Source organism: Ictidomys tridecemlineatus, chromosome 10 (assembly GCF_052094955.1).
Source record: "Ictidomys tridecemlineatus isolate mIctTri1 chromosome 10, mIctTri1.hap1, whole genome shotgun sequence".
Lineage (NCBI taxonomy): Eukaryota > Metazoa > Chordata > Mammalia > Rodentia > Sciuridae > Ictidomys > Ictidomys tridecemlineatus.
Window position 1 is genome coordinate 115,334,495 of NC_135486.1, and position 25,781 is coordinate 115,360,275.

The 25,781-nt window shown below is 46.0% G+C and overlaps 3 protein-coding genes across 4 annotated transcripts; 2 read left to right on the forward strand and 1 right to left on the reverse strand.

Moving 5' to 3' along the window:
• The first annotated feature begins 25 nt into the window (after nucleotides 1-25).
• Cnpy4 (canopy FGF signaling regulator 4) lies at nucleotides 26-4,632 on the forward strand. Its single transcript, XM_005328442.5, has 6 exons — nucleotides 26-259; nucleotides 2,504-2,630; nucleotides 2,729-2,825; nucleotides 3,063-3,185; nucleotides 3,689-3,806; nucleotides 3,900-4,632. Exons 1-6 carry the CDS (start codon nucleotides 145-147, stop codon nucleotides 4,067-4,069), a joined length of 750 nt encoding a protein of 249 aa, XP_005328499.2. The 5' UTR covers nucleotides 26-144; the 3' UTR covers nucleotides 4,070-4,632.
• On the reverse strand, nucleotides 2,236-24,251 carry LOC101959718 (NXPE family member 3-like). 2 transcript variants are annotated; one of them, XM_078023774.1, is made up of 7 exons: nucleotides 23,801-24,249; nucleotides 22,577-22,687; nucleotides 18,185-18,299; nucleotides 16,375-17,099; nucleotides 11,281-11,354; nucleotides 10,972-11,184; nucleotides 2,236-8,151 (listed from the first exon to the last, which is right to left on the reverse strand). In XM_078023774.1, the coding sequence occupies exons 3-7, from the start codon at nucleotides 18,278-18,280 to the stop codon at nucleotides 7,619-7,621; spliced, it is 1,641 nt and encodes a 546-aa protein (XP_077879900.1). In that variant the 5' UTR covers nucleotides 18,281-18,299; nucleotides 22,577-22,687; nucleotides 23,801-24,249; the 3' UTR covers nucleotides 2,236-7,618. The 2 variants fall into 2 exon arrangements, with proteins under 2 accessions (XP_077879900.1, XP_077879901.1); XM_078023775.1 differs by lacking the exon at nucleotides 10,972-11,184 and having other exon boundaries at nucleotides 23,801-24,251.
• Mblac1 (metallo-beta-lactamase domain containing 1) lies at nucleotides 5,162-6,483 on the forward strand. Its single transcript, XM_005328443.5, has one exon. It carries the CDS (start codon nucleotides 5,404-5,406, stop codon nucleotides 6,217-6,219), a length of 816 nt encoding a protein of 271 aa, XP_005328500.2. The 5' UTR covers nucleotides 5,162-5,403; the 3' UTR covers nucleotides 6,220-6,483.
• Nucleotides 24,252-25,781: the final 1,530 nt, after the last annotated feature.

The window sequence follows — 25,781 nt, forward strand, 5'->3', positions numbered from 1 at the left end:
CGGGTTGGACCTACGCATGCGCTGATGATGCCAGGCAGGGAGGCGGGGTTTAAGGCTACTGCTTACCGCCTCTGAATTTAAAGGGTCCGCCGCCTTCCCGAAGTTGGTTTGAAGGCAAAAGGTGGTTGTGCACCGCGCATTGTCATGGGACCTGTGCGGTTAGGAATATTGCTTTTCTTTTTGACAGTGACTGGTGCTTGGGCTGGGACGCCGAAAGAAGTGGACGATGACACAGAACGCTTGCCCAGCAAATGCGAAGGTATCTTGGGAGTAGCCTCTATTAGCATCTCCCTGTCCCTCCTCCTCCGTTTAGGCCGGGGCACACGTACTCGACCTCCTTGAACCCCCAGTGAGGTTCTGTTGGAATTTGGCGGAGTTGGAATAGGATCCAGGGAGGGAACGCCTACGTCCAACGCGAAATTGTGGCACTACATTTTCCATTAAACTCCCAGAGAGAAACCACTTTTTCTTGCAGGCGTGGGCCCCAGTGAGTTGTGGAAATTGTAGTTCAGGGATTGTCTGCCTAGGACCGCCCACTCAACCGATCATCTTCAATGTGCGTGTGTTCCCCCCATGTCACCCACCAGACCTAAATCTGGAGAGCCTTCAGGGGCGGGGTGTGATTCTTATACTTTGTGAACTTCCTCTGTCCCTGCGGCAGAGACGCTTCCAAATTACAGGTCCCATCCTCCCCCAGAAGGTTTGAGGATGAGTAACTCAGCCTTTAAAGCTCATAACAAAATGTGGGGAGGCCAAACAACTCTAAGTTCCCAGTCAATGGGAAGCTTTGCAGCCAGTGTGTACTGTATAGATTTTGCATCAAGCAGCATCTTCCCTGGCTGCATTAATGAGAGGGACACTTCAGAGCCTTGTCATTGAGTGCCCTGCTTCCCTGGTTTGTTGCCTTGTTGGCTTGTCCCCCACCCCACCCCCATTCTTTTTCTCTTCACCTCACACACACAGTCTCTGCATTTCCACATCAGTGTCCCTCATGACTTGGTTCTAATCTTTTGCCTGTTTTTACTTATGTCCCCACTCTTCTTTCTCCTGACACCTGTCTTTCTAAGCACAGACTTAATCTTGGAAGTTTTTGCTTTAACAACCCTGCAGGCCTTCTACTATGATCAGCATCCAGGCAGCATTTTTTTGGCAGAGCATGTAATTGTTATATGATGTGACTTTCATAGTTCCTATACCTCATCCTCATCCCTAAAGTGCCCATGCTTCAGACACTGAATTTCCTCCCGCCCCAGTCCCCCATTTTTATTGATGCATTACAATTATACATTATGGTGGGATTTGTAGTTACATATTCACACATTCACACAATGTAACAATATATTTGGATAGTATTTCCACTTCAGACATTGAACTTCTCATGATCAGAGTATTGCACATCCTCTAACACCTCTGGGACTTTGCTGTTTTTCATTGCCCAAAATGGCCCTCTTTCTGTATTTGATAAGTTCCTATTCATTCTTCAAGGTTCAGTTTAAATATCACCTCCTTTGGAAGCCTTCTTCCTCAGTTGTCACCTCCTGCAGTCATAAACCCTTGGAGGAAAGGGGGAGTACCTATGTATCTCAGATTCTAGCAGAGTGCTGGGTACATTTAAAGAAATGTTGTTATTTTTGCCTGTTTAGGTTACTTGTCATCTATGTATGGTTTTTGTGTTTTGTTTTGTTTTAGTTCTGGGTATTGAACTTAGGGCCCTCTACCACTGAACTATGCCCCCATCTCTCCCTCTCTCTCTCTCTTTTTTTTTTTTCAAGAAAGTGTCTTGCTAAGTTGCGTAGGGCCTTGCTGAGGCTGCTGAGGCTGGCCTCACACTTGTGATACTTCTGCCTTAGCCTCCTGAGACATCAAGATCACAGGCATGCACAACCATGCCCAGCTGGGCCCCCTTTTTTTCTTTGGAACTATCATGAGCCAAGTATATGCTAGTAGTGGAATAGACATGTTGCTCACCCTTATGAGAATCAAAGATTTGTAGGAAGTCATTAAGTAACCTTTGAATGGATTTTGCATTTCCTAGTGAGATTAAATCTCTTGGTCTTAACCCTGGCGTAGGGTTCATCGTGCCATATTGTCATCATCCATTTATCCATCTCCAGCTACATTGACAGTGTCTCAGAGACAAAGATCATGAATCTTATTGATCTGTCATGAGGGTGGATACAGAAGGAACACAATAAATAACTGCAGAGTAACAGTAAACACTGTGAGCCAGAGCTATTCCAGAGATTTTGCATAGGTTTATTTATTTAGTTCTCACCACACTCCTGTCATGGACATAGTATTATCCCCATTATAGAGGTGAAGAAACTGAGACACAGCAAGATTGTCACACAGATATGGAGAAGCTGAGTCAGAATTCCAACCCAGTCAGTCTGGCTCCAGAGTCTGTACTTCGTCCTCTGCTGCCTTTGGTCATCTGCAGAATGAACTGCTGGCATGTTCACTCTTCTTTTGTATCCCCTTGGACATCTCTCCTCACTACCAGTGTGTAAGCTACTAAGCATGGAGCTACAGGAGGAACTGAGTCGCACTGGCCGATCTCGAGAGGTCTTGGAGCTGGGGCAGGTCCTGGACACAGGCAAGAGGAGGAGACATGTGCCTTACAGCATTTCGTGAGTCCTTCTTGGTGCTCCTTCACCTTCCAGTCCACCAAAGAGCTCTGGAAGCCCCTGCAGCATCCAGGGAGTCTTTGTTTCCCTTCTCCCCACAGAGAGACAAGGCTGGAAGAGGCCTTGGAGAATTTATGTGAGCGGATCCTGGATTACAGTGTTCATGCTGAGCGCAAGGGATCACTGAGATATGCCAAGGTGAGATTCTTAATTAGGGAAAGACTCTAATTCTCAGAAACAAAGACCTGTGTCCCCTGAGATCCTCAAGAATTATCTGCCCGTTTCCCTCCACCTCTAGAGTCCCCTCTTGTTCAGGCTCTCTCACCCTCCTCATGGAACTCATCCCTGAGCCTCTTGTGTTGACAAAGCTATTATGGTGAAAAAGGGAAGGAAAAGGTGGGATGGTTGCTCTGATCCCAAATCTCCATCTTTCAGGGTCAGAGTCAGACCATGGCAACATTGAAAGGCCTAGTGCAGAAGGGAGTGAAGGTGGATCTGGGGATCCCATTGGAACTGTGGGATGAGCCCAGCGTGGAGGTTACATTCTTAAAGAAGCAGGTAAGACAAATTACCACACAGTCCAGGGAGGTGAGAGGAGAGCTTGGTCCCAGGATTTGATTGTAGGGGATGTCCAGCTCTCAGCAGGAAGAAGGGGGCAGAATGAGGACTTTGCCATCAATTAAAGTGGGTCCAATAGAATATCAAATAATATTGGAGACTATTACTATCCGCCACTGCTTATTGAGCACCTACTATGTTCCAGATTCTGGACCACATACTTTCTAGCTGCTGCCTCATTTACTCTCACAACCTGATGTGGTAGGTATGATCACCTTACCCATCTCACAGCTTACCAACCCACTTAGCAGAATAGGTGCTAGTTAAATATTGGTTGAATGAAATATATCATATATAGATGTAAGCCAAGATTAACCTCCTGGCTACCTGTCTCTCAGTGGAGAGGCCAATCAGTGGAGTAGGGAATAGGGAGTGGAGAGCCGAGAGGAAAGTGTCCAAAGCCCAGCAGAGCAGATGTTCTTTCCGCCATTCCACTTGACCAGTGTGAGACGATGCTGGAAGAGTTTGAAGATGTTGTAGGAGACTGGTACTTCCACCATCAGGAGCAGCCCCTACAGCAGTTTCTCTGTGAAGGTCATGTGCTCCCAGCTGCTGAAACAGGTAAATGTAGGGGTTGGGCTCCTCGCCTGCCAGGCAACAACCTCCTTATTACCAGAACCAATATTTAAATTATTTTCTCTTAATCCCACCTAGCATGTCTTCAGGAAACTTGGACTGGAAAAGAGAAGATCACAGATGGACAAGAGAATGCAGAAGAAAAGGAGGAGGAGGAAGAAGAAGAGGAGGAGGAAGAGGAGGGGAAGAAGGAGGAGGAGAGAATCAAGACTTCAGGCTACCCCAAGCGTGACCCAGAGGATCTCTGACCCTTGCCTTTGAGCCCCCAGGAGGGGTCATGGAGAAGAACCCTCTTAAGTCTCAGCTTTCCCTACCCCACAGCTTGAAGGGTGTGTGTGTGTGTGTATGAGTGATCCCACCCCAAGGCTTTTTCCCAAATGACCTCAGGGAGGATCTTGGGAATGCAGGATGACATGACCATGGGGAAAATGGGGGAGCAGTAGGAGGAAGTCCTTCCAACACATATGAGCCTTCTGCCTGCCATCCAACCACTTAAATGGCAGGTGTGTGTGGTGACAGCATTGAGCTTTCCTCTTTAAAGACAGTCAGCGATGGCATGGAGTTACGGGCCTTGAGAAAGTCACTATGCCCCTCAAGAGATCTGTTTTTGGACCCTTATAAGAAAGAGGCTAGAACATTCTCTATGACCTCACCCAGGAGGCTACATACTAGCAAGCAGTGAACTAGACTATGACAGTAAGTGGCAGTGAGGCAATGATAAGTTAGGTGGGGGTAATTACTTGATCTATTCCGTAACTTCACGGGTGCCAAATTTTCTATATCGCAATTAAACTTACTTATTTTATTATTATTTTTTTTTACTATCGTCTGGGCCCAGTTTCAAACGACTCTGCACACATTGTAGCTTGTCAATGAGGCAGCGTACAGACAATGGGGCCATTGGCCTCGCCATTAGCAGCTAATGGCGCTTGGTAATTCTGCAGCCCAAGGAAGCTGGCAGGGGTCGCAAGATAGAGAACTGTAGGGAGACTGAAATCCAAGCAGCCTCTGCAGGTTGCGGGAAGCACTGGAACTAAAAGTTACGTGTGTGGTGCCGATTCGGCCACCATAGTTGAGCTACGGACGCCCGCAGAGGACAAAATACCTCGCGTTTTTCCGATTTCTGTGCTTCGTTTAGGAAGTTCTGTGCTAGGCGCTACGATTAGGTTCAAGGTAGAGAAAGGGTAGGGTTAGAGGGAAGGATAAAACGATGTCCTCTGAAAGGTGACAGTTGAGGACTTACCTGGAGACTATTGGGGCGGGGTCGCGTAGAAAGAAGGCCGAGCAGTACCACGGTCGGCCGGGAGTGGAGGGCGATGCCACCTTAAGAGGGGGAGAGGGGAGGGGGGATAGGAAGGGCAGGCAGCAGAATACAACAGACACTTGTTTGGCAGTAGGTGTAAACGTGGCTGCATAATCAACGTGACTCTGCAATCTGTTCACGGGGGAATAATAAGAAAAAAAAAAAGAGGGAGGGGTGTAAAAGAGCCAAGGTGCCGCTTGGCTGGTGGCAGAGCTGAGAACCTGGAGGCGTTCGCCCACAGCCACATTTCATTTCTCGCCAGCCCGTGGTTCCCCTGCCATGAGCAACCTAGTGCGGACCGAGCCGCTGCGCGGGGCGCCTCCTCTGCTGGTGCCTGGCGACCTCTACTCCGTGGTGGTTCTGCTGCGAGGCTACGCGGAGCCAGAGGAGGTGGGCGATACCGTGCGAGCGGACGGCTCCGTGACCCTCGTGCTGCCTCAGGCCTGGGGCCGGGGCTCTAGTCACCAAGAGTCCCCGCCCGCGGCCGGCAGCGCGGAGACCGCCCTGGAGGAGGCGGCCCGTGGCCCCATCCTCGTGGATACTGGGGGCCCCTGGGCTCGGGAGGCGCTGCTGGGCGTCCTGGCGGGGCAGGGAGTGGACCCCGGAGACGTGACTTTGGTGGTGGGGACCCACGGGCACTCGGATCATATCGGAAATCTGGGGCTGTTTCCGGGGGCTGCTCTGCTGGTCTCGCACGACTTCTGCCTGCCAGGGGGCCGCTACCTGCCCCACGGACTGACTGAGGGGCGGCCCCTGCGCCTAGGACCTGGGCTCGAGGTGTGGGCCACGCCGGGCCACGGGGGCCAGCGGGACGTGAGCGTAGTGGTGAAGGGCACGGCCCTGGGCACCGTTGTGGTGGCTGGAGATGTGTTTGAGCGTGACGGGGATGAGGACTCGTGGCAGGCGCTGAGTGAAGACCCAGTGGCCCAGGAGCGGAGTCGGAAGAGGGTCCTGGGCACCGCCGACGTGGTGGTGCCTGGTCACGGAGCCCCCTTTCGAGTGGTCAGGGAAGCCTCTCAACCAGAAAGAAAGAGTTGTGGAAACAGCAGCCAGGAACCAGAGGGCGGAGAGGACGAGTCTACACTTCATGGATGAGACCCAGAGACCTGATCAGCCAGAATCGGAGCAGGCAAGGCCAGTCACTTCCAGTCTTCCAGGAGACAGATTATCCATTCAGGACACTGGAATATCACTGTGGATATAACTCTCTGCCTATCTCTGCAACCAAACTACATGTGTGAATCCTCGGCAGGCCTCGGGAAAATGCAAGAATGTTCTTGTGAGGGTCCTCCAAAATAAAAGTAGAAGGTCCCTGAATGTAAAAAGAAACATTAATAATGATAACCATACAACAAGGGATCACTTTGACCAATTGCCTGTTTCTCCTGGGGTACAGATTGCTGAGAAAAAGTGCAGGACATAGAGAAGCTCGCCTTAGTCACCTGACTTTAACTCATTAACTGATCCATTCATTCAAGGGATGTTTATTGAACATTGCATCATTAAACACTGCTGTAAATCACAGGATACAACAGTGAGCAACCTAGACACCCTCTGTCCTTCATGGAAACCACATTTTATTGAGGAGACAACCACAATAGTAGTAGCAACCAAATAATTATAGGTTGTAGTTAGTGATATGGAAAAAATGAGGAAGGAATAGCAGAGAGAAGAGAGGGTGCTACTTAAGTTTTGGTGGTCAGGAAAAAACCTCTATGAGATTTTGATAAGAGAATTGAATGACAAAAAAGCTGCCCATATGAAGATCTGGGGGAAGGCAATTCCAAGCACAGGAACAGCAGGTATAAGCCCCTGAGGCAGGACAGTTTAACCTGCTTGAGCGTCATTAAGTCCCTGGGGTCAGACTGTGAAGGCCAGGGATGGATAATGCAGAGTTAGGTACAGCAATCTTGCAGGGCCTTGGTGATCATTGTAAAGGGCTTAGTATACTAAGTAAAATGGAGATCCTTGGCTTTTGAGCAGGCTATTGTTTTAATGTCTCATTTAAAAAATTATATATATATATATATATATATATATATATATATATATAAAATCACTTGCCAGGTGCAGTGGCACACACTTGTAATTCCAGCATCTCAGGAAGCCAAGGCTAGAGGATGGCAAGATCAAGGCCAGCCTCAGCAACTTAATGAGACCCTAAATTACTTAGTGAGAGCCTGCCAGAAAAGAAAAATAAATAACCAAAAATGGCTAGGTATGTAGCTCAATGGTAAGGTGCCCCTGGGCTCAATTCCTGGTACCAAATAAACAAGAATTTAATAAAAAATCACTCTTATTCTGAGTGGAGAAGAGGTTGTTGTGGGGCAAGAATAGAATCGGCTGAATCAGTTAGGAAGATATCACGTTTTGCTATGAAAGAAGTTGATGGCATCTGCCCTTATTCCAAAAGCTTTATTATGGCTGTGTTTTTCTTCATAACTGTGGCCCAGGCCCTTTGTCAACCTAGGCCAACAGTAGCTCTCAGTAGCTCTCAGGTGGGACAGATGAAGGAGAGGAGCAAGTTCACTTCATTGCTCACAATGAGCTTCTCTGGGTGGATCTTGTCGGGCAGGGCCAGGCTGGAGGTCATTTCCCAAGCATCCACAAAGGCCACACGGAGACCAGCAAAGGCAGATCGCAGGAGCCGGTTCATGTGCAGTGTGAACCAGTCACTGCCATACACAGACTTATAGCCAGTGTTGGCCAGTTTGATGACCACAAGGGTTCTGGGTTCCCGCTCCAGCAGGGCCATCACAGCTGCTCGAATCCCTGCCAGTCGTCTTGCAAAGATGGATGGAGGAAAGGTGGTGAAGTGGGCTCCTAGGCCCAGCACCACCACGGTGTGGGGGCCCCCGGCCAGGCCCCCCAGCTCTCTGACCACGGAGTGCAGGGAGGCCACTGGTGTGCGTTGGGAGCGCAGGGGCCAGCTGTGGGCTCGCCAGTGCAGCACTATGCCCCGAGTGGTCTCCACGGCCATTAGGGGCCCCACCTGATATATGGAATGTAGATCCACTGGTTTCAGGGCTGTTGGGAGGATGAAAGAGTAGAGATCAGAGGTTAATATAGGGCTTCCTTACTTAAAAAAAATACAAAGGATTTGTGCTGGGGATCTAGTTCAATTGGTAGAGTGCTTGCCTTACATGCACAAGCCCCTGGGTTCAATCCCCAGCACCACACACACACACACACACAAAAAAAAATTTAACATCTCTTAGCACCCAGGTATTCTAGGACTGGCTGGTTTTGTTTTCTGTGGTTTATGATATTGCCAGTTTCCCACATCTGAAAGCTTATTCTCAGTCCTCAGCCTCTCCAACTTCCTATAGCATTCTGTTTCATTGATTTTCCTGCAGAAGCTCTCTCCTTTCTCAGTGGTATTTTGTCACGCTTTGCAGTCTCCTGACTGAGCTCTCCAACTTGGATTTGCCCGTTGGGTTCCTTCATTTACCACTGGATAAAGATTTGCTCAAGGTAGAGACTCCGCGTTGTCCAGTGTGTGTCCTTGAACCATGGTGGGAAGCCTAGGAGCCCAGTGGCTGAGATCCTATCTGTCTACTCATATGCTATATGACAACTGCACCAAGAGACCCTTTCTTTGCATAAAGTCCCTGCATGTTTGTCCTGCCATGTGCTACAGGGCTGTGTAGGTCCCAAGAAGTGCTTTTTTCTGACTCACAGAAAGGCACCATGTCAGCCAGCCAAGGCTCTGGTTTTGCCAACCTCTCTCCTGAGCTTCCATTCATAATTTTTTTTCTCTTGGGGAACTAATTATATCTACTCTGCCAAGAGTAAATTGTCCCACAGTGACCCTACAAGGTCATCTGACATTGACCCAATTTTTAATTAGCTGGGACTAGGGATCCCCTTCCTCCCAGAGGAAGAATCTACATCCAGGATAACCCTCCTGGGAGACTAGAGGCTTCAGTCTCTTGAGAAGGAAGCAGACAATATCCCACAGGCCTCAAGGTTTCTAGATGAGGTGGCTGGTATTTTTAGACCACTCCTATAAACAGACAGAAACTCACCTCTAGACTCTTTTATACAGAGAAGCCCCCCATAAAGCTGTGTCACAGCAGAGTACACTTGTAATCCCAACAGCTCAGGAGGCTGAGATAGGAGGATTGTGAGTTCAAAGCCAGCCTCAGCAACTTAATGAGGCCCTAAGCAACTTCGCAAGACCCTGTCTTTAAATAAAATATTAAGAAAGGGCTGGTGATTGACTCAGTGGTTAAGCGTCCCTGGGTTCAATCCCCAGTACAAAAAAAAAGAATGTCTTCATTCACACTTGAGGGTAAAATGGGGGAATGACGGGGGTAGAGGAAGAATGTTTTCCCTCCATGAAAATCCATGAATCTCTCTTTGTGTGATGATGGGAGGACAGGTGGGGAGAGGGTTGGGTGCCTGTGTTCTTTTTTTTTTGTACCAGAAATTGAACCCAGGGGTGCTTAACTACTGAGCCACATCCCCAGAACCCCTCTTTTTTACTTTTAAGTTTTCTTTTTTTAAAAAATAACTTTATTTTTATTTATTTATTTTTTTATGTGGTGCTGAGGATTGAACCCAATGCCTCACATGTGCTAGGCAAGCGCTCTACCACTGAGCCACAACCCCAGCCCCTCTCTAGGTCTTTTTATGTTCTATTTTGAGACAGGGTTTCACCAAGTTGCTCAGGGCCTCACTAATTTGATCAGGACCTTGTTAAGTAGGGGAGACTGGTTTTGAACTCATGATCCTCCTGCCTTAGCCTCCCTAGCCACTGGGATTACAGGTGAGCACCACCACACCCAGCCCAGTGTTCTTTCTTTTCTTGCTCATCTTTACTCTCATGTTACCCCTCTTACTAATAAGGCCTAGTCCTTAACTTATTATATTGTGGAATTTGCTCTAAATTCTGGTGTTTAAAGGAAAGAAACTCAGATGGGACTCATCTTCCTGTACATTCCCCCTCTTTTAACTTTTATTCCCAAAGGAATAAATATCAAAACTCTATCTACAGGTATAAAATCTCATTTCAATTCCAATCCGACATCTTCAAACACCTTATCCACATGTTCCTACCTCTCGTACCCATATGAAGGGGCATGAAATAGGTACACCACCTTGTGCCACTCTTATGCCCTTGCTCCCCATCCAGGCACCCCAGTGATTCTGTTCTGAATCCATCCAGTACTTATCCAGAGTCATCAGTCATGTGTTCATTCTAGAACCCCTCAGTCAACAGGCATGGCCAGTTTCTTCTGCATTCCTCCTTACTGCTGACATTCTATTTCTTTAACAATTTAATCTCTCCTCACCTTTGTTGCCTCTGCTATTGTCTATTTGTTTAGTGTTGGTCTTCTTTTTTTTTAATGTGGTGGTAGGGATCAAACCCAGTGCCCCAGGCATGCTAGGCAAGCCCTCTACTATTGTCTTATAAACTAGGCTTTTTTTTTTCTTTGCCCAACCCTTTCTGTCCAACAAACTGAAAACTCCTCTTAAAAACATCTGATATCTCCCAAACTCCTCTTGATTAAACCCCCAATATTGATATCTCCAGGTATTTTCCCCCTTTAAATTCCAACTCTATCCCTCCAGTATCCCCCAGCAGATCCTTAGTTCTAGCCATGGTCATCTATACATCTTAATTATGAGCACCCTAATCATCTACTTCATGGTTGAAACTATACATAATTTGAGCACCCTCTTTTCCATCTCTTCCTCTGCCCTAAACCCACGTGTCCTGTTCTTTCATATCACTCTCCTGAAATCTAGGCCTTTGGGCCCTGTTGATGATGGATGTCTGACTCTGGCAGCCCTGGACCTCCTCTTATTCTCTCAGGTGTCTCTCACCACTCCCCTACTCACAGGGCACTGTGTCACGCAGATATTCCCACCACTGCCGAAGCGTGGAGTCCCCCATCATGTGGATGATGTGGCCAGCCAGACAGCCCAGGATGCTGCTGACAGTGGGGAAGGGTCGGTTGGAGCAGGCCAGGGAGTGCCACACATCTTGGTGGTAGAAGCCAGAGGGCTTTGGAGTAGAGATCCCAGGGTAACATGGTAGTGCAGGGGACAGAACTGTAATTAGGACAGTCAATCAGTGGGTATAGAAGAAGCTAACACCACAGGCATGGAATGAGAGCTGTCCTATCTGCAAGCCCCAAAGCCACTCACCCAGACTCCTGCTGGTATTCCTGGCCACATGGACTGGACCAATACCCTGAGGGAGGACCTTGTCTGTCAGATTCCTGAAGAGAAACCAATTATGAAGACAAAATCCCTTAATAGAAGCATGTGAGAGGAAGGAATCCCTAGCTTAGCTAAAATAGGGGTTTGCAAAGGGAAGGAAGTTCTAAGGGCTCCTGTTCCCGTGTCCAGAATCCTGGAAGACAGTGAGTGTTTGGGAGGAGTTGGAAACTAGTGTTCGAGGACCCAGATTCTTCGAATTTCCCTGCCTGAGGGATTTTGTCAGTGCAGAAAATAGAATTGTTTTAAAATGTACCCAGGATTTGGATTTCATCTAGGTATGGTAAAGCCAACAGATCAGGATATATTTTCCATTGAAAAGAGTTTGTAACTCACAGTTCCCAGTGAGAAGGGAGCATGGCATGCCACACAGGGCTACAAGGGTAAATGCCAAGGACAGTCAGGAGGCAAAAGGAGCAGAAAAAACATGGGTAATAGCCTTTACTGCAATCTTCTCTGGAAAGAATGGACAAGACAAGATGAGGATTTAAAATAGGCTAGTTTGAATAATTTCAGTGGACTCTGGGCTATAAGAGGTGGTCTTTATTTGTCAGATACCTGGCCATGGGGCGATTGAAGGCAGGAAGATGGTGTCCAGGGCTGCGGGAGCCTGATAAACCGTGGGGTGGACTCAGGATTGTTGGTTTGCTTATCAAAGGAATGCTCAAAGGCAGGTCATTTTCTATCTCTAGGAGTTAGCTAACCCTTGGAAAGGCAGTCCCTCCCAGGTCTGCAAGGTCACATAATATCAAAGCATCAGGAAAACCCCCCCCCATACACATTTTATACCAGAAGATGCTTGAAGCCTTTCTTTTCTTTCTTTCTCTGAGGATTAAATGCAGGGGTGCTTTTACCACTGAATTACATTTGTAGCAATCTTTATTTTATCTTTTAAAATTTTGAGATAGGATCTTGATAAATTGCTCAGGCTGGCCTTGAACTTGAGATCATCCTGCTTCAACCTTCCAAGTCACTGAGATTACAGTCAGGTGCTGCCACATTCAGCACTTGAACCCTTGTATAAGACATAATACATAATACATAATTCTCCTCTTGGTCTCACTTCGCCCACCCCAGTTGGATTCTTCTCCCACCTTTCTACCTCATTAAGCCATATCACCAACCCTCTTAAAATTTTTTATTTTGAGCCAGGCACAGTAATGCACATCTGTAATCCTAGTAAGTCAGGAGGCTGAAATAGGAGGATCACAAGTTTGAATCCAGCTCGGGCAATTTAGCAAGACCCTGTCTCGAAATAAAAAAATAAAAAGGATGAGGAGGTAGCTTAATGGTAGCACAACCCTAGGTTCAATCCCTAGTACCATCAAAAATGAAAAGAAAAAAAAATAACAGGGTCTTGCTAAGTTGCTGCCCAGGTTGGGCTTAAACTTGCAATTCTCCTGCCTCAGCTTCATGAGTAGCTGGAATTACATGTATGTATCACTGTGCTCCTCTTGTGAGTTCCTTTTTATGGTACATTCCACATTCTGTCTCTCAGGAAATCAGGTGGTCTCTGCCTCCAGGATAGATCCAGAAATAAACTACTTTAAACACTCCAACTACTACAACTTGAGTTCAAAATACAGCTCATTTCCTGCCCGATTACTGAGAAATATCCTCCCTTAGTCTCCCTGCCACATTCACTCCTAATCTTTCCTCCTCTGTATTTTAAGTTCTTATATTTCCTATCTCCTTTTATATAATTTGCTTATTCTTATGTTTATTGTTTATCATGCCTTCCTTCTTTCAGAGGGAAGTGTAAGAGAGCAGGGTCTTGGGCTGGGGTGTAGCTCAGTGGCAGAGTGCTTGCATAGCACGCACAAGACTCAGGAATCTGATGCCCAGTACCAAAAAAAAAAAAAAAAAAAAAAAAAAGAAAGAAAGAAAGGGGGGGGGTGGCAGGGTTTTTGTTCACTACTCTATTTCCACTGCCTAAGCAGGGCTATGCATTTTATATGCAATTGCTGCATGAAGGAATGGACAATTGCCATGATTGGGTCCTAGGAAAGGGAGAGGATTTGCTTTCTGGGGAAGGGGCAAGAATATAGACCTGCAATTTCAAAAGTTGCACAAGGATGGCCTTACGTGTGAATTCAAGACCCCAGTGCCCCCATAGAGCTCCAGGGGAAGATACAATTTGATCCCAGGGACTCTGAACCCAGCTGGGAGGTACCTGTTTACCTAGAGCCACCCAAGGCCACACAGACTTGGAGAGTATTACTTTAGGGTGACATATGTTCAAAGAGGACTCAGGAAGGATTCCTGATAGTCAAGATGGGTTGCTCTGCAGGGCCATAGGCAAGGGGAACCCTTCCTTGTGGGGAGCCATTCTCACACGTGACTGGGTGACTCCCGGTTTGGGTCTGAGGCATTCTGGCTGTGTCGGAGCTTTCCCGGCCCTCTCCTGATGAGAGAACCCGTCTGTGTGGGGGTGTGACTGACCACTGACCCCGGGGGCCCAATCATTGACCCTGACCTTGGAGTGCGGCCCCCCTCAACCTTCATTGGATGGAATTCTCCCCTGAATTTCTTGTTCCCCAATAGAAGGCTACTCCCTGGTGTGCTTGCTCTCTCTCTCTCCTGCTAGCCCTGAGTAATCCTCGCTGCCCTACAGGTGGTTCAAGGTGGAAGCCAGAGAGGGGAGCTGTCTCGATCCTGGTCATAGAAAAAGGTAACTGAGTCTGTGTGTTTTATTTCGATCTCACTAGCTAACTTTTATGCCAAGAACCTCATTAATGAAACCATTGCGCTGGCCGCATGGTGGACTTCCTATCTGCCTAGCTGCAGAGATCTTCAGAATTGACTAAAGTTGAGGTAAAGAAAACACCTGAACTTGAAATTGCAAATTCATGCCTCCTACCCATTCGATGATCTATTTAATGCCTGTTTTCTGTCAGCGTACTGTTAAACTGCTACAGAAAGTCATCTGTTCTTGGCTAGCCTCAAAACCTCCAGCACCTTGGACAGCATCTGGTACTGTGTAGGGAGGGATTCAATAGCAACAGAAGCTAAGGCATCCCTCCCTGTGGTGTCCCAGTTCTAGGCACTTTACATGCACTAACTTGTTTTTTCCTGATTACAACTCTACCATGTTGTTACTACTATTATACCTTTTCAAAAACAAGGGAAGAAATTGAAATGAGGAGAGGTTAAGTAACCTTTTAGTAATAGGAGATGACATAAATAGTAATTGGCACACGATAGTCAGTGGAGCATCTGATATTCAAACCCAAGCAATCTTGCTCCAGAAATGCTGGGCTTTACCTCCACACAACATGCTATGGTGTCTCTGGCATTGAATTATAGATTTATTTCCTATCAACTAATGCAAAAAGGACACGTGGGTCTCCTTTTCTAAGTAGGCATAAAACTGGTCAGGAAAGACCAGGATTTCCTGTGCTAACTTCTTAGGCTGGGGACTGAATGCTACCAAGAATTCCACTAAGAGCTGCTCAGAGTCTCAAGATGGGCATCTGGGGGTGAGGAGTGTCTTCAGCTCAATTCTTCTGGGTGCTTTGGTCATTTGGCTCTTTCCAATACTCATAGCTGCCAGGGTTAACTTTTATACTGTTAAAAGTATAAAACTTTTATGCTCATCTAGACCCCTCATCTAGGCAATGCCCTCAGAGGCAGATGGACCTCTATCTTTGCTCTGCCTGCACCCAGACATCTTCTGGGGACCTTTTTTTTTTGCCTCCTTGTCATTTGCTTTCAGTAGCCCTCTTTTCTGGAGACCAGCCCCCTGCTCTCCCATCTTAGAAAATGCTTCCCTCATTCCAGGGATCTCAGTTCTAAAGGACAGGGAGGGCTCATTATGAGCCAGTATGTTCTCTGTCAGTGTGTGTGTGTGTGTGTGTGTGTGTGTGTGTGTGTGTGTGTGCAGCTGCCCAGACACTGTGGATATTTCTCAGCCTTCATCTTGCTTGGCTTCCAGGCTGCAGTGTTGTTCCCTTTTCAGTTGGCAGGGTCACCCCTCAACCCCCTACTCCCTGGCCATCTATGTGCAGCTGCTTTTGAAATCAACACCTCTTCTTGCAGAAGAACAGAAAGGACTGGGACTCTTGCCTTTTTCTCCATGTCCATGAGTCTCCTTCAAGTTGCTGCTAAATTGTCACCTGTCCTGGCCTATGTGGAATGCCCTTTCTGTGTCCTCAAACCACTCAGGTCACATGACAGTGAAGCTCTCATCACACTTCATGTTATAAAAATTTACATGCCTCTGGCTGGGGTTGTGGCTCAGCGGTAGAGCACACACCTTGCATGTGCAAGGCTCTGGGTTCGATCCTCATCACCACATAAAAAAATAAATAAAACAAAGGTATTGTGTCCAACTACAAATAAAAAAATATTTTAAAAAGTCACATGCCTCACTGAAAATGTGGAGAGAGCAGGGATGCTGACTATGATCTACTGTGTGTCAGTACTTAGCGTGAGTCCTGGTGTATAGTATAGTAAGTGCTCAGGAAATGGGTTTCATAGATGTGAAGAGATGAATGATAAGAATAAGAGCCAAGGCAGAATAATTACAGGGACCAAGATTAAGGGTTGGGCAGGGACCCTTAATGATATGGGGTTCCTTCCTTCCTTTCTTCTTTCCTATACCTGGGAAATGAATATTCAAGAATCTGACAGGAAAGATCTGACAACCTAATTAACTTGTCTTTTTTCATACCTAAAAACTCTGTCACTCAAATAATTGCCACACAATAAAGTGATGTTTGTACATCTGTGGTGTCATATCTCACCAAACATCAGACTTCCCAATTTTAGGGCACAGAGAAAGAAAGGAGGAGCAAGTTCAGTGGACCTGAGAAGCACTGTTCATGAGTGCCAGGGTTTGGAATGAGAGTCTTGGCTGGGTCCTGAGCAATGATCCTATGGAATAGAGGTGACTTTGTGCTTTATAAAGGCCTGCTTTTGTGTCTTTGTGACATGTGTGGCCCTCTAATTTGTAAAATTTAAACCTGCTGGGGTTTAAAGGAAAAGCCAAGAAACAACAGTACAGATTCTGGGTTTTCTTACCAAGCCAGCAGGGCCTCTTCATGAGATGTGGTCACATTCCAGTAATGTCCAACTGAATGTCCCACCAGCATGCTGCAGGCCAGGGTAGGGGGCTGGTCACAATACCAGAGTTCACCTGAATCTTCATCCTTGTAGTAACAGAAGGATTTTTCCTCCCTGATCAACAAGGGATTCACATTGCAAGATACACTTTCTTCATCTCCCCTGGGTCCCCGGAAATAGCCTATGAAATCAATTGTGGCCCAGTGTTCTGTCCAGATTCTGCGCAGAACCCCAATGGCCTCACTGGAGTGGATCAGCCGCACTTGCACCTGGGCCCTCCCAGCCCAGAGCAGAGGGAAGGACAATAGGTATGTGCCATTCTCCAGATCCTGGACATCCCCGGGGACCCCTGCTCTCAATTCTGGACTCAGCAATCGTGCCTGAAACAGATCCCCACCATGGGTCTTGGGCCTGCCCCGGTGGTCCCTGGCCACAAGGACAACCTCCAGGTAGCTTCCCAGGGCATAGGTGTCCTGAGCAGGACCCCTCAGGTGGTAGGTGGAGGTCTTGTGGCTGGTGGAGGCCAAAAGGTCCCCCCCATCTCCTGGGGTCAGAGGCCAGTATAGAAGGTGGATCAAGTTGGGGAGCTCCAGGGGGAGAGAAGTGGGATCTTTGTCTGCAGAAGGGGACTTTGGAGGCCAAGGGTCACTGTTGCCAGACCAGAAAATCCTGAAGTACAGGACCTGTGGGTAGAGAAAGAGGCACTTATCAGTGGTGGGTTTTCCTTATTTTCCTCCTGGGAGGGAGATTTCAATTCACCTGTCTCCAGTGTGTGGTAGGTGTCAGGCAGGGCAACCTTACACTGCTTCTGAGCCAAAGTTTAGAATCTAACACAACTGCCACCACACAAAACCACAGACACTAGCTCCTGTTAAAAACCATGTGTCAGTGGGTTTTGGTAAATCTCACAGAGAATAAACAACTCCTCCTGGTCCTCATTAGTTTTTGCCCATCTGCATACACTCCCGCAGACCCCACTTTCCAGCTCTCCCTTTCCCTTATAAGTCATTCTCTCTGTATTCCAAAACCAAGAGGAACCCCTCCTTCCCATCCTGTAGCCTCCCTTGGAGGGGGAATGCATGCAGAATGTACAAAGATGAAAATAATTAGCAGAAAAATTCTTTCCTAGAAAACCGTAGAAGAAAACCATGGTTCCTAGAGCCTAAAGGAAGGAGGGATGAAAGTTATTGTAGTTTTGTAGGATGGAAAGAGTTATCGGGATAGAAGGTGCTAATGGTCACACAACAGTTTGGATGTATTTAATACCACTGAAATGTACACTTAAATGATTAAGATGATACATTTTCTATCACTTATATTTTATCACAATAAAATTATAAATAAATAAGGAGAAAAACAAAAAGATTTTGAGTTTCATCAGAACTAGTAGTTACAACATTGATGTTAACTTATCTAAACATTGACAAGATTCTTCTTCTTCTTCTTCTTCTTCTTATTATTATTATTATTATTATTATTATTTTGATACTGGGAATGGAACCTAGGAGAGCTTTGCCACTGAGCTACATACTTAGCTCTTTCTTCAAGCATACTCTTTTGGGCTGGTTTTGGGCTCCCTTATCTTCTATCCCTACCTGACACAGTTTTCTCATTCTCTTTCTAAGACACCTTCTAAGTGTCCTGTCATGACACTTCTGCTTCTGGATTAAAAGTGGGAAAATGGAGAGTTTCTCTCAGCCTCCTTCTCCCAGATGAAAATAACCAGCTCAAGTTCTGTATAGAGGTAAGTGGAACAAGGAATACTCACCCAAAACACAATGGCTAGCACCACAACCAAAATCTTGTGCCACCTGAAATGTCTGAGGTATGGGCCTGTGGAAACCTGGAGTTCTTTATTAGACATCTGTAATGTGATCAAGACCCTAGATGGAGAATTTTTAAAATTCAAGAACAAATAAGAAATTATCCACAGAGAAGTTATATACCAATAATGGCTGTTTCTGAAAAGTCTGGTTACATGACTAAATAATTCAAAGCTATACTCAGCAGCATGAACCACATTTGGATGGGCTGAAGAACATCCAGCTCCTACCACATCTCTTAGAGAGCCTGAAAATTGATCCTGCAAGTTTTCTGAACCCCTGAGAATTGCTGTGTTTCAAACTCTGGCCTTTAACATCACCAGCCTTCCCCAAGTAGGCAGGTTCTCTTTCAACAAGAAGTAGAGTTGGCTCAAAGTATAACACTTCTGTTCTTCCACCCAACATCAGGCAGCAAGGGCTGCCCGATGTTCTGTCCAGAATCTGTGTAGAACCCCAACGGCCTCACTGGAGTGGATCAGCTGCACTTGCACCTAGGCCTTCCCAGCCCAGAGCAGGAAGAAGGACAATAGGTGTGTGCCTACAGATACTAAAACATCACAGGATGATATTATAAGTCACCTTATTTCAATTAATTTGGAAACTTAGATAAAATGAACAAATCCTCAAAAAACCTCTTATCAAAATGAACACGAGGGCTGGGGTTGTACCTTAGGGGTAGAGCGTTTGACTAGCATGTGTGAGGCAGTGGGTTCCATTCGCAGTACCACATATAAGTAAATAAAATAAAGGTCCCTTGACAACTAAAACATATTTTTAAAATGAACACAAGAAGAAAGATAAATCCAAATAATGCAGTATTGTTTTCAACTAAACAGAATCCATAATTTAAAACATTCTGCCAAAGACAATACTAGGCACAGATTGCTTCCCTAGCAAACCTTCCCAAACACTTAACAAACAATTTACATGGAGTTCTGAAATTCTTCTCCAGCAAACAAAAAGAAGGAACATTCACAACTCATTTGAAAATCTCATCTTGATTCAAAATCCTACCAAGTATATTACAAGAAAGGAAGATTACAGACCGACCTCTCTCACACAGATGCAAAATTACTAAAATAATCAGTGAATAATTTTGAGTGGTATCAAATCAGTGGTGTTGGAAGTCCATGAGAGGAGACTTTTGGTTTCAGCTCTGACAGTGAAAATCATCGTGCCCATCAACAAGAAAAGGCTGGATAAATTGCAAATCAACAGGTCTTCCTAGATTCAGCAGAGAATTGGGGGCAAAGGGCCACTGCCATCCCCCTAAAACTGAACAGACAGGCAACTATAGAGAATCACAGTGTAACAGAGGTCCCCCTCATGCTTCAAACATAACTCTCTCTGTTCTGCCACTATGGCTCATGGACAATTTCTCCTTTAAATTTCTCCTCTCCTTTTCCCCATCCCTAACAATTGTGGAAGCAATATTAACCTTCTTCCCATCTGAGGTCAAAATCCTCCAGCCCTCACACCACAGGAACAAAGAGGTAAGGAGTCCAGGCTTCAGGACAGGCACAAGAGGATCTGAGACATGGCTGGCTCTCTAGAGTACGGGTGAATATATGACTCCTGACAAGGCACAGCTGGAGTATAGCCTTTGAGCCACCTTTGGTTTTGGGGTACCGAGGATTGAACTCAGGGGCACTTGACCACTGAGCCACATCTCCAGCTCTATTTTATATTTTATTTAGAAATAGGGTCTCAATGAGCTGCTTAGCACCTCGCTTTTGCTGAGGCTGACTTTGAACTCACGATCCTCCTGCCTCAGCCTCCTGAGCGGCTGGGATTACAGGCCTGCACCACTGTGCCTGGTATTGAACTACCTCTTTCAAAGCTCCCTGTTCTCCCTGACAGAAACAAGCCTCTGGGACAGGAGTACCCTGTTTTGTCCTTCGCTAATAGAGCAATAAGACTTCTTTTTCCTTTTTCTCAAAATCTTGTCCTCATTATTAGATTAATATCAGGGACAAGGACTGAGATTTTGATATCACATTTGGTGACTCATATAGGACCCAATAACCCCCCCCCCCACACACACACACACCACTGTCACCACTCTGGTCTTCTGTACCCATGCTGAAGATTCAGGGTGTCTGGTGAGCTTGTTGAGAGCCAACCACTGGAGACTTAGGAGAGATGGTGAGTTTGCCTTGTGTTGACTCAAGGAGCTCTTCCTATAAGTAAGAGGGACTGAGGGACTGTCCCAGTAGCTGCTGAGGCTCCTTTTGCTTTGTGGAACCCCCCTCCTTATGGGTTGCCCCACCAATTGGTCTACTTTGAGAAAAAGGGAAAAGAATGCAGTAAAGTTGCAACACCTTGGCCATCTGGTAAGCTTCCCCAGTGGGCCTGCAGAGACCCTTGATGCCACACATCTGGTCCCTCTTTGTGGGGACATCAGTGTCACCATTTGTGTAGGGGTCATGGTTAGGTAGGAGTAGGGAAACAGTCCTTTTTTCCCTATCTGCTGACTGTTTTAAAGGCTTCTGTCTGTCAGCCACGGTTTGGGGGCTCCTTTCTGCTCATCCCTTTCTGTGTTTTTGTTTGCATCTCTTTTTTAAAAATATTTTTTAGTTGTAGTTGGACACCATACCTTTATTTTTATTTGTTTTTATTTTTATGTGGTGCTGAGGATCAAACCCAATGCTTTGCACGTGCTAAGCGAGCCCTCTACCTCTGAGCCACAACCTCAGCCCCTTGTTTGCATCTCTTATAGGCCCTTTAAGATGAGGGCAATGCTGTGTTGATCCTACTGATTGAGAGTCTCTTGAAAAAGGTCTTAGCTAAAAGAGACACACACAGGTATGAACCTAAGTAAAAGATGATGTTTGACTGTGACAAAATCTGGTCATTGAGTGGTATTCTGAATCCATATCCAATCTTGCCATTGGAGCTGGTCTGTCCAAGTTAGGTAAATGGGAGAAGTGCTATCTGTGCAGAGTGCTGTGCAGCTGTATGAGAAAGAGTCTGAACAGTCAGAAACTAAGCTGAGGTCCAAAAAAGGCCCTGCCTCTTATTTGCAAGGAGAGCAGGACACCAGAAGTTTAGAAAGACATAAACCCTTTCAGCCCCATGTGGGCAGGCCTGGCCCTGCCTCTCAGCCTGGCCCCAAGCAGCCGCAGCTCACTCCACTGTGGGTCACACTCCCTACCCTACGGGGAAACCCCAGGAAAGCTTTCTGGGGTGTAGAGAAATAGGCAAAGAGGACTTGGCTTCCATTCTGCCTCCCAGCCCCTTTTAGTCATGGGACAAAGGGATTGGCTAGCCAAAAAGGACATGGCAGTGGGTGTTGAGACTGCTATACCATGACCTGGGGACCGGAATGGTCTCCCCTTTTAAGATCTGACAGGACACCTCATTTGGCCAGGGAATACCCATCACTGGGCAGACGTTGGGAGATGGGCCATGACCAGTGGACTATTTGTCAAAACAGCTTGACTATGCAGCAAAAGGATGTCCCCAGCCCACCCCACCTTTGGGCAGTAACTGTCACTTGTGATTTACTACAAGAGGTTGAGAAATACCCTTGAGGACAACCCATTAATTCTTTTTTTTTCCTCTCACCAAGTCTTGGTCCTACTTGAACAGGGAAGTGGCTACTGGCTGACTGCTGGGAGGAGAGGAGATACCAGGAAACCCCAAGGTCAACCTTAAAATGGTGTCCACCTCAAATCCAGCAGCACTGTTTCCATTAGATGATAATGAGACCCTATAACCTAACTGCCTGAAATCTTAAGAGAGTGTCTACTCTATCGGGTTTAGACTTGTCTGATGAGCCCATCACAGAGCTGAACTGCCGACCTCTTCATGGATGGGAGTAGCTTCATGGGAAATGGAGCTGCAGGTAGCTGGGCGTGCTGTGCTCACAGAACAGCAGGTATTAGGAGCTGAGGCTTTGCCACCTGGAACATCAGCACAGAAAGCTGAGCTAATTGTCCTGACAAGCACTCTCAGACTGTCCAAAGGAAAGAAGTGACCCAGCAAGTGAGCTGGTTGATTGGATGGGCAACAGAAGGTATGCACAGCCTGGGATCCCAATCTAGAGGGAAAACAGAAAAGATAAATCACACCTTAAAAAACACAGTGGTTGCCAGGCGTGGTGGCACATGCCTGTTATCCCAGAAGCTCAGGAGGCTAGGACAGGAGGATTGTGAGTTCAAAGCCAGCTTCCACAAGGATGAGGCATTAAGCAACTCAATAAGACCCCTATCTCTAAATAAAACACAAAATAGAACTGGGATTGGACTTAGTGGTTGAATGCCCCAGAGTTCAAATCTGGTACTCAAAAAAAAAAAAAAAAAAAGACAGTGGTTAAACTATGCTAAGAAACTCACCTGCAATGGGTTAGGGTGTTGCCAACTGCTCACTTCAATAAGGGCAGTCCCAGAAGCATGCTTAAATTGAGCCCAGGAAGAAACTGTATAGTAGAGATCCTTTCTGGTAACCTGGGAAAGGAGAGGGACAAAATGTGGCTATAGCAAAAGAAACTAGATTAATGTAGCATGCGGGACAATCAGTCAAATATTAATTGCTTTATGTGAGTGTGCTTCTTCCAGGTCCCCACCAAGGTTGGAGTCACATCTCTATCCCTTCCAGTAAAAGTCCCACAGAAGCTGTGCATTAATGTGTTTGTTCTCACCAAGTGACACAATTCAGGACACAATTCAGCGAGACCCTGTCTCTAATAAAATATCTTAAAAGGTCTGGGATGAGGCTCAGTGGTTAAGCACCCCTGGATTCAATCCTCAGTACAAAAAAAAAGTCCAAAAGAAAAAATGACAATAGGAGATATAAATGTTCCATTCCAGGGCTCCCTTCATTGCCCAGTTTCAGCAGCAAGCAACTTGGAGATGACATTGTCCATTTTTCCATTGTAATGGAAGATAGAAATTGACAGTGAAGAAATAGAACAGGGGACCATTTCATGCTTTGAAGATAACCCTCACTGCTCAGCCACTAAATCTTATTTTAAAACTGGTTTCATTTGGTTGGTTGGTTCACTTCCTTTCTCTTCTCCTTCTCCCCCTTCCCAATCATAGTAGAAGAAATATTGACCTTCTTCCTGCCCTAGGCCAAGTTTTTGATCCTTCAGCCCACACACCACAGGAATGAAGGAGTCTAGGCTTCAGGACCAGCACTAGAGGATCTGAGACATGGCTGTCTTTCAAAGCTACACGTGAATTAGGGCTCCTTACAGGGTCCAGCTGGAGTGTAGCCTTTGAATCACCTCTTTAAAAGCCCTCTGTTCCCCTTACAGAAGCACAGCCTCTGGGACAGGAGTACCCAGAGTTTCTCCTTTGCTAGCAGAGCAAAAGAACTTCTTTATCCTTTTCTTCTCAAAACCTTGTCCTCATTATTAGATTGGCTTTGGGATAAGAACAGAACTTTTTTCCCCCCTACAATATCTTTAATTAATTAATTAATTAATTAATTAATTAATTAATTAATTTTTTGTGGTGCTGAGGATCGGACCAGTGCTTCACTCATGCTAATCAAGTGCTCCAACACTAAGCCACCACCCCAGCCCAAGAACAGAACTTTTAATATCAACAACTTACCTGGTACAGAAGTTGCTAGAGCCAGAGCCAGCCAAACACTTAGTTACTGGGTCAGGGAAGAGGGAAGTTCCATCCTGCTCCACGGAGGTGCAATCACATTGGCCAGAAAATAGGTTTTATTTAAAGCCAGATTTGAAGGAAGAAGACTTTTTGTTGGTTGGTTGGTTTCAAATTTTTCATCTTCAGAAAACTCAAGGTCCAGGAATCTTTTATAAGAGAAGAGGCAGCACAGCAGGGACAAAAGGCAGGGAATATATACACACAGACTTAGCGTGATACCTGAAGAACATGTCAGTGACATCTGGCAATGGGGAGAGGGTAGTTTTTATTCTTATCATGCGGAAGTCCAGAAGTTAAAAAAAAGGGGGGGGGGACTTTCGTTATCAAGGGGGAACTTGCCCTTTATTTCACAGGATTCCTTTAATTTCAGATGGAATCTGTGTCAAATGGCAATTGTCAAATTACTGAAGGGTGAGCAAGGGCTGGTTCAAACTCCAGGGCCCAGTCTCCAGGGAGCTCCTAAACTTTTTAGAGTTTCATTTTCAGAAATGCTACCAAGTTCTTATACCAGAGAGAAAACCCTTCTGCTTTGGGCAGGAAGCGAGAAAAAATAATCATTTAAAAAAAAGAGCATTTGGGCTGGGCTGGTGGCTCAATGGTAGAACAGACACCTGGCACATGTGAGGCCCTGGGTTCTATTCTCAGCACCACATATACATACATAAAATAAAAATCAATAAAAAAATAGCATTCTTTGCTCAATAAAAAATTCCTGTCTGTAAAAGTCTACTTTAGCAGAGCTTTATCTAACTGGAGGAAGGATGATTAGACATTTTGAGGCCTCTGTAATCTTTGGGTGACATGTAGGAAAAAAGCTGATAAATACTCTAAAAGTGTTAAGCCCAGGGACTCAAGCCCACTTAAAAAAAATCATCACATTTCAGACTTTTTTCCCACTCCCACACTTCAACACCACAGTCACAGGACAACAGTGTACTAACAACAGATTTGGCTGTAAGTGAACTGGTTTTCTATGTAACAGAAATCAATAATTGGACTTTAAAACTCAAAACAGTAGTATTTACATTAGCACCAATAAAGGGAGGAATATTTAGGTTGAGTCTTTGTTTGTTTGGTACTGGGGAGAGAACCCAGGGACACTCTACCCACTGAGCTACAGCCCCAGCCATTTTCATTTTTTATTTTAAGACTGGGTCTTGCTAAGTTGCTGAGACTGACCTCAAACTTGGGATCTTCCTGTCTCAATCTCTGAGTCTCTGGGATTACAGGTATAAGCCACCATGCATGGCCTTAGGTGTAAATCTAACAATATAGGCACAGAGTTCATATGAAGCAAATGCCAAATCTCTGATGAAAAAAATAAAAATGACTTTCAGTTGCAGCTCAAAAGTGCTTGAAATATCCACGTTTCTTCAGGCCTGACAGGAGGGCCTGCAGGGTGGGGTGAAACCACATACTCAGCACTTGTGGTTAGCATTGCCAAACTACCAGGCCAGGAAACTGAAAGTCAGGGGCTTAAGGGCATGAAACCCCAAAGACCCTTCAAGATTGCTTTCCACCACGACCGGAATATTTAGAGTTTCCTCATAGTGCGGTTACATTAGGCAGAAGATGATTGGCTTATGGACATTGTCTTCCTTATGTATGATTGACAGGCACACCCCACTCGAACTCTATAACAGTTGTGCGCATTCCAAAAATAAACTGAGCTACTGGATGACACCCTGAGGTGGGTCTCCAGCCAGTTCTCTCACCAGCTCCCGGAGTCTGTGTGTTGATTCCGTGTCTCTACCCCCCTTGACAAGGTAGCTGAGTGACCATCAACCACGAAGGGACTTAGGAACACATACAAAAGACCTAAATAAATGGAGATATTCCGTGTTCATAGGTAGCATCACTCAACATTGTTAAGATATCAATTGTTTCCAACTTGATCTATAGATTTGGTGGAATCCCAGTG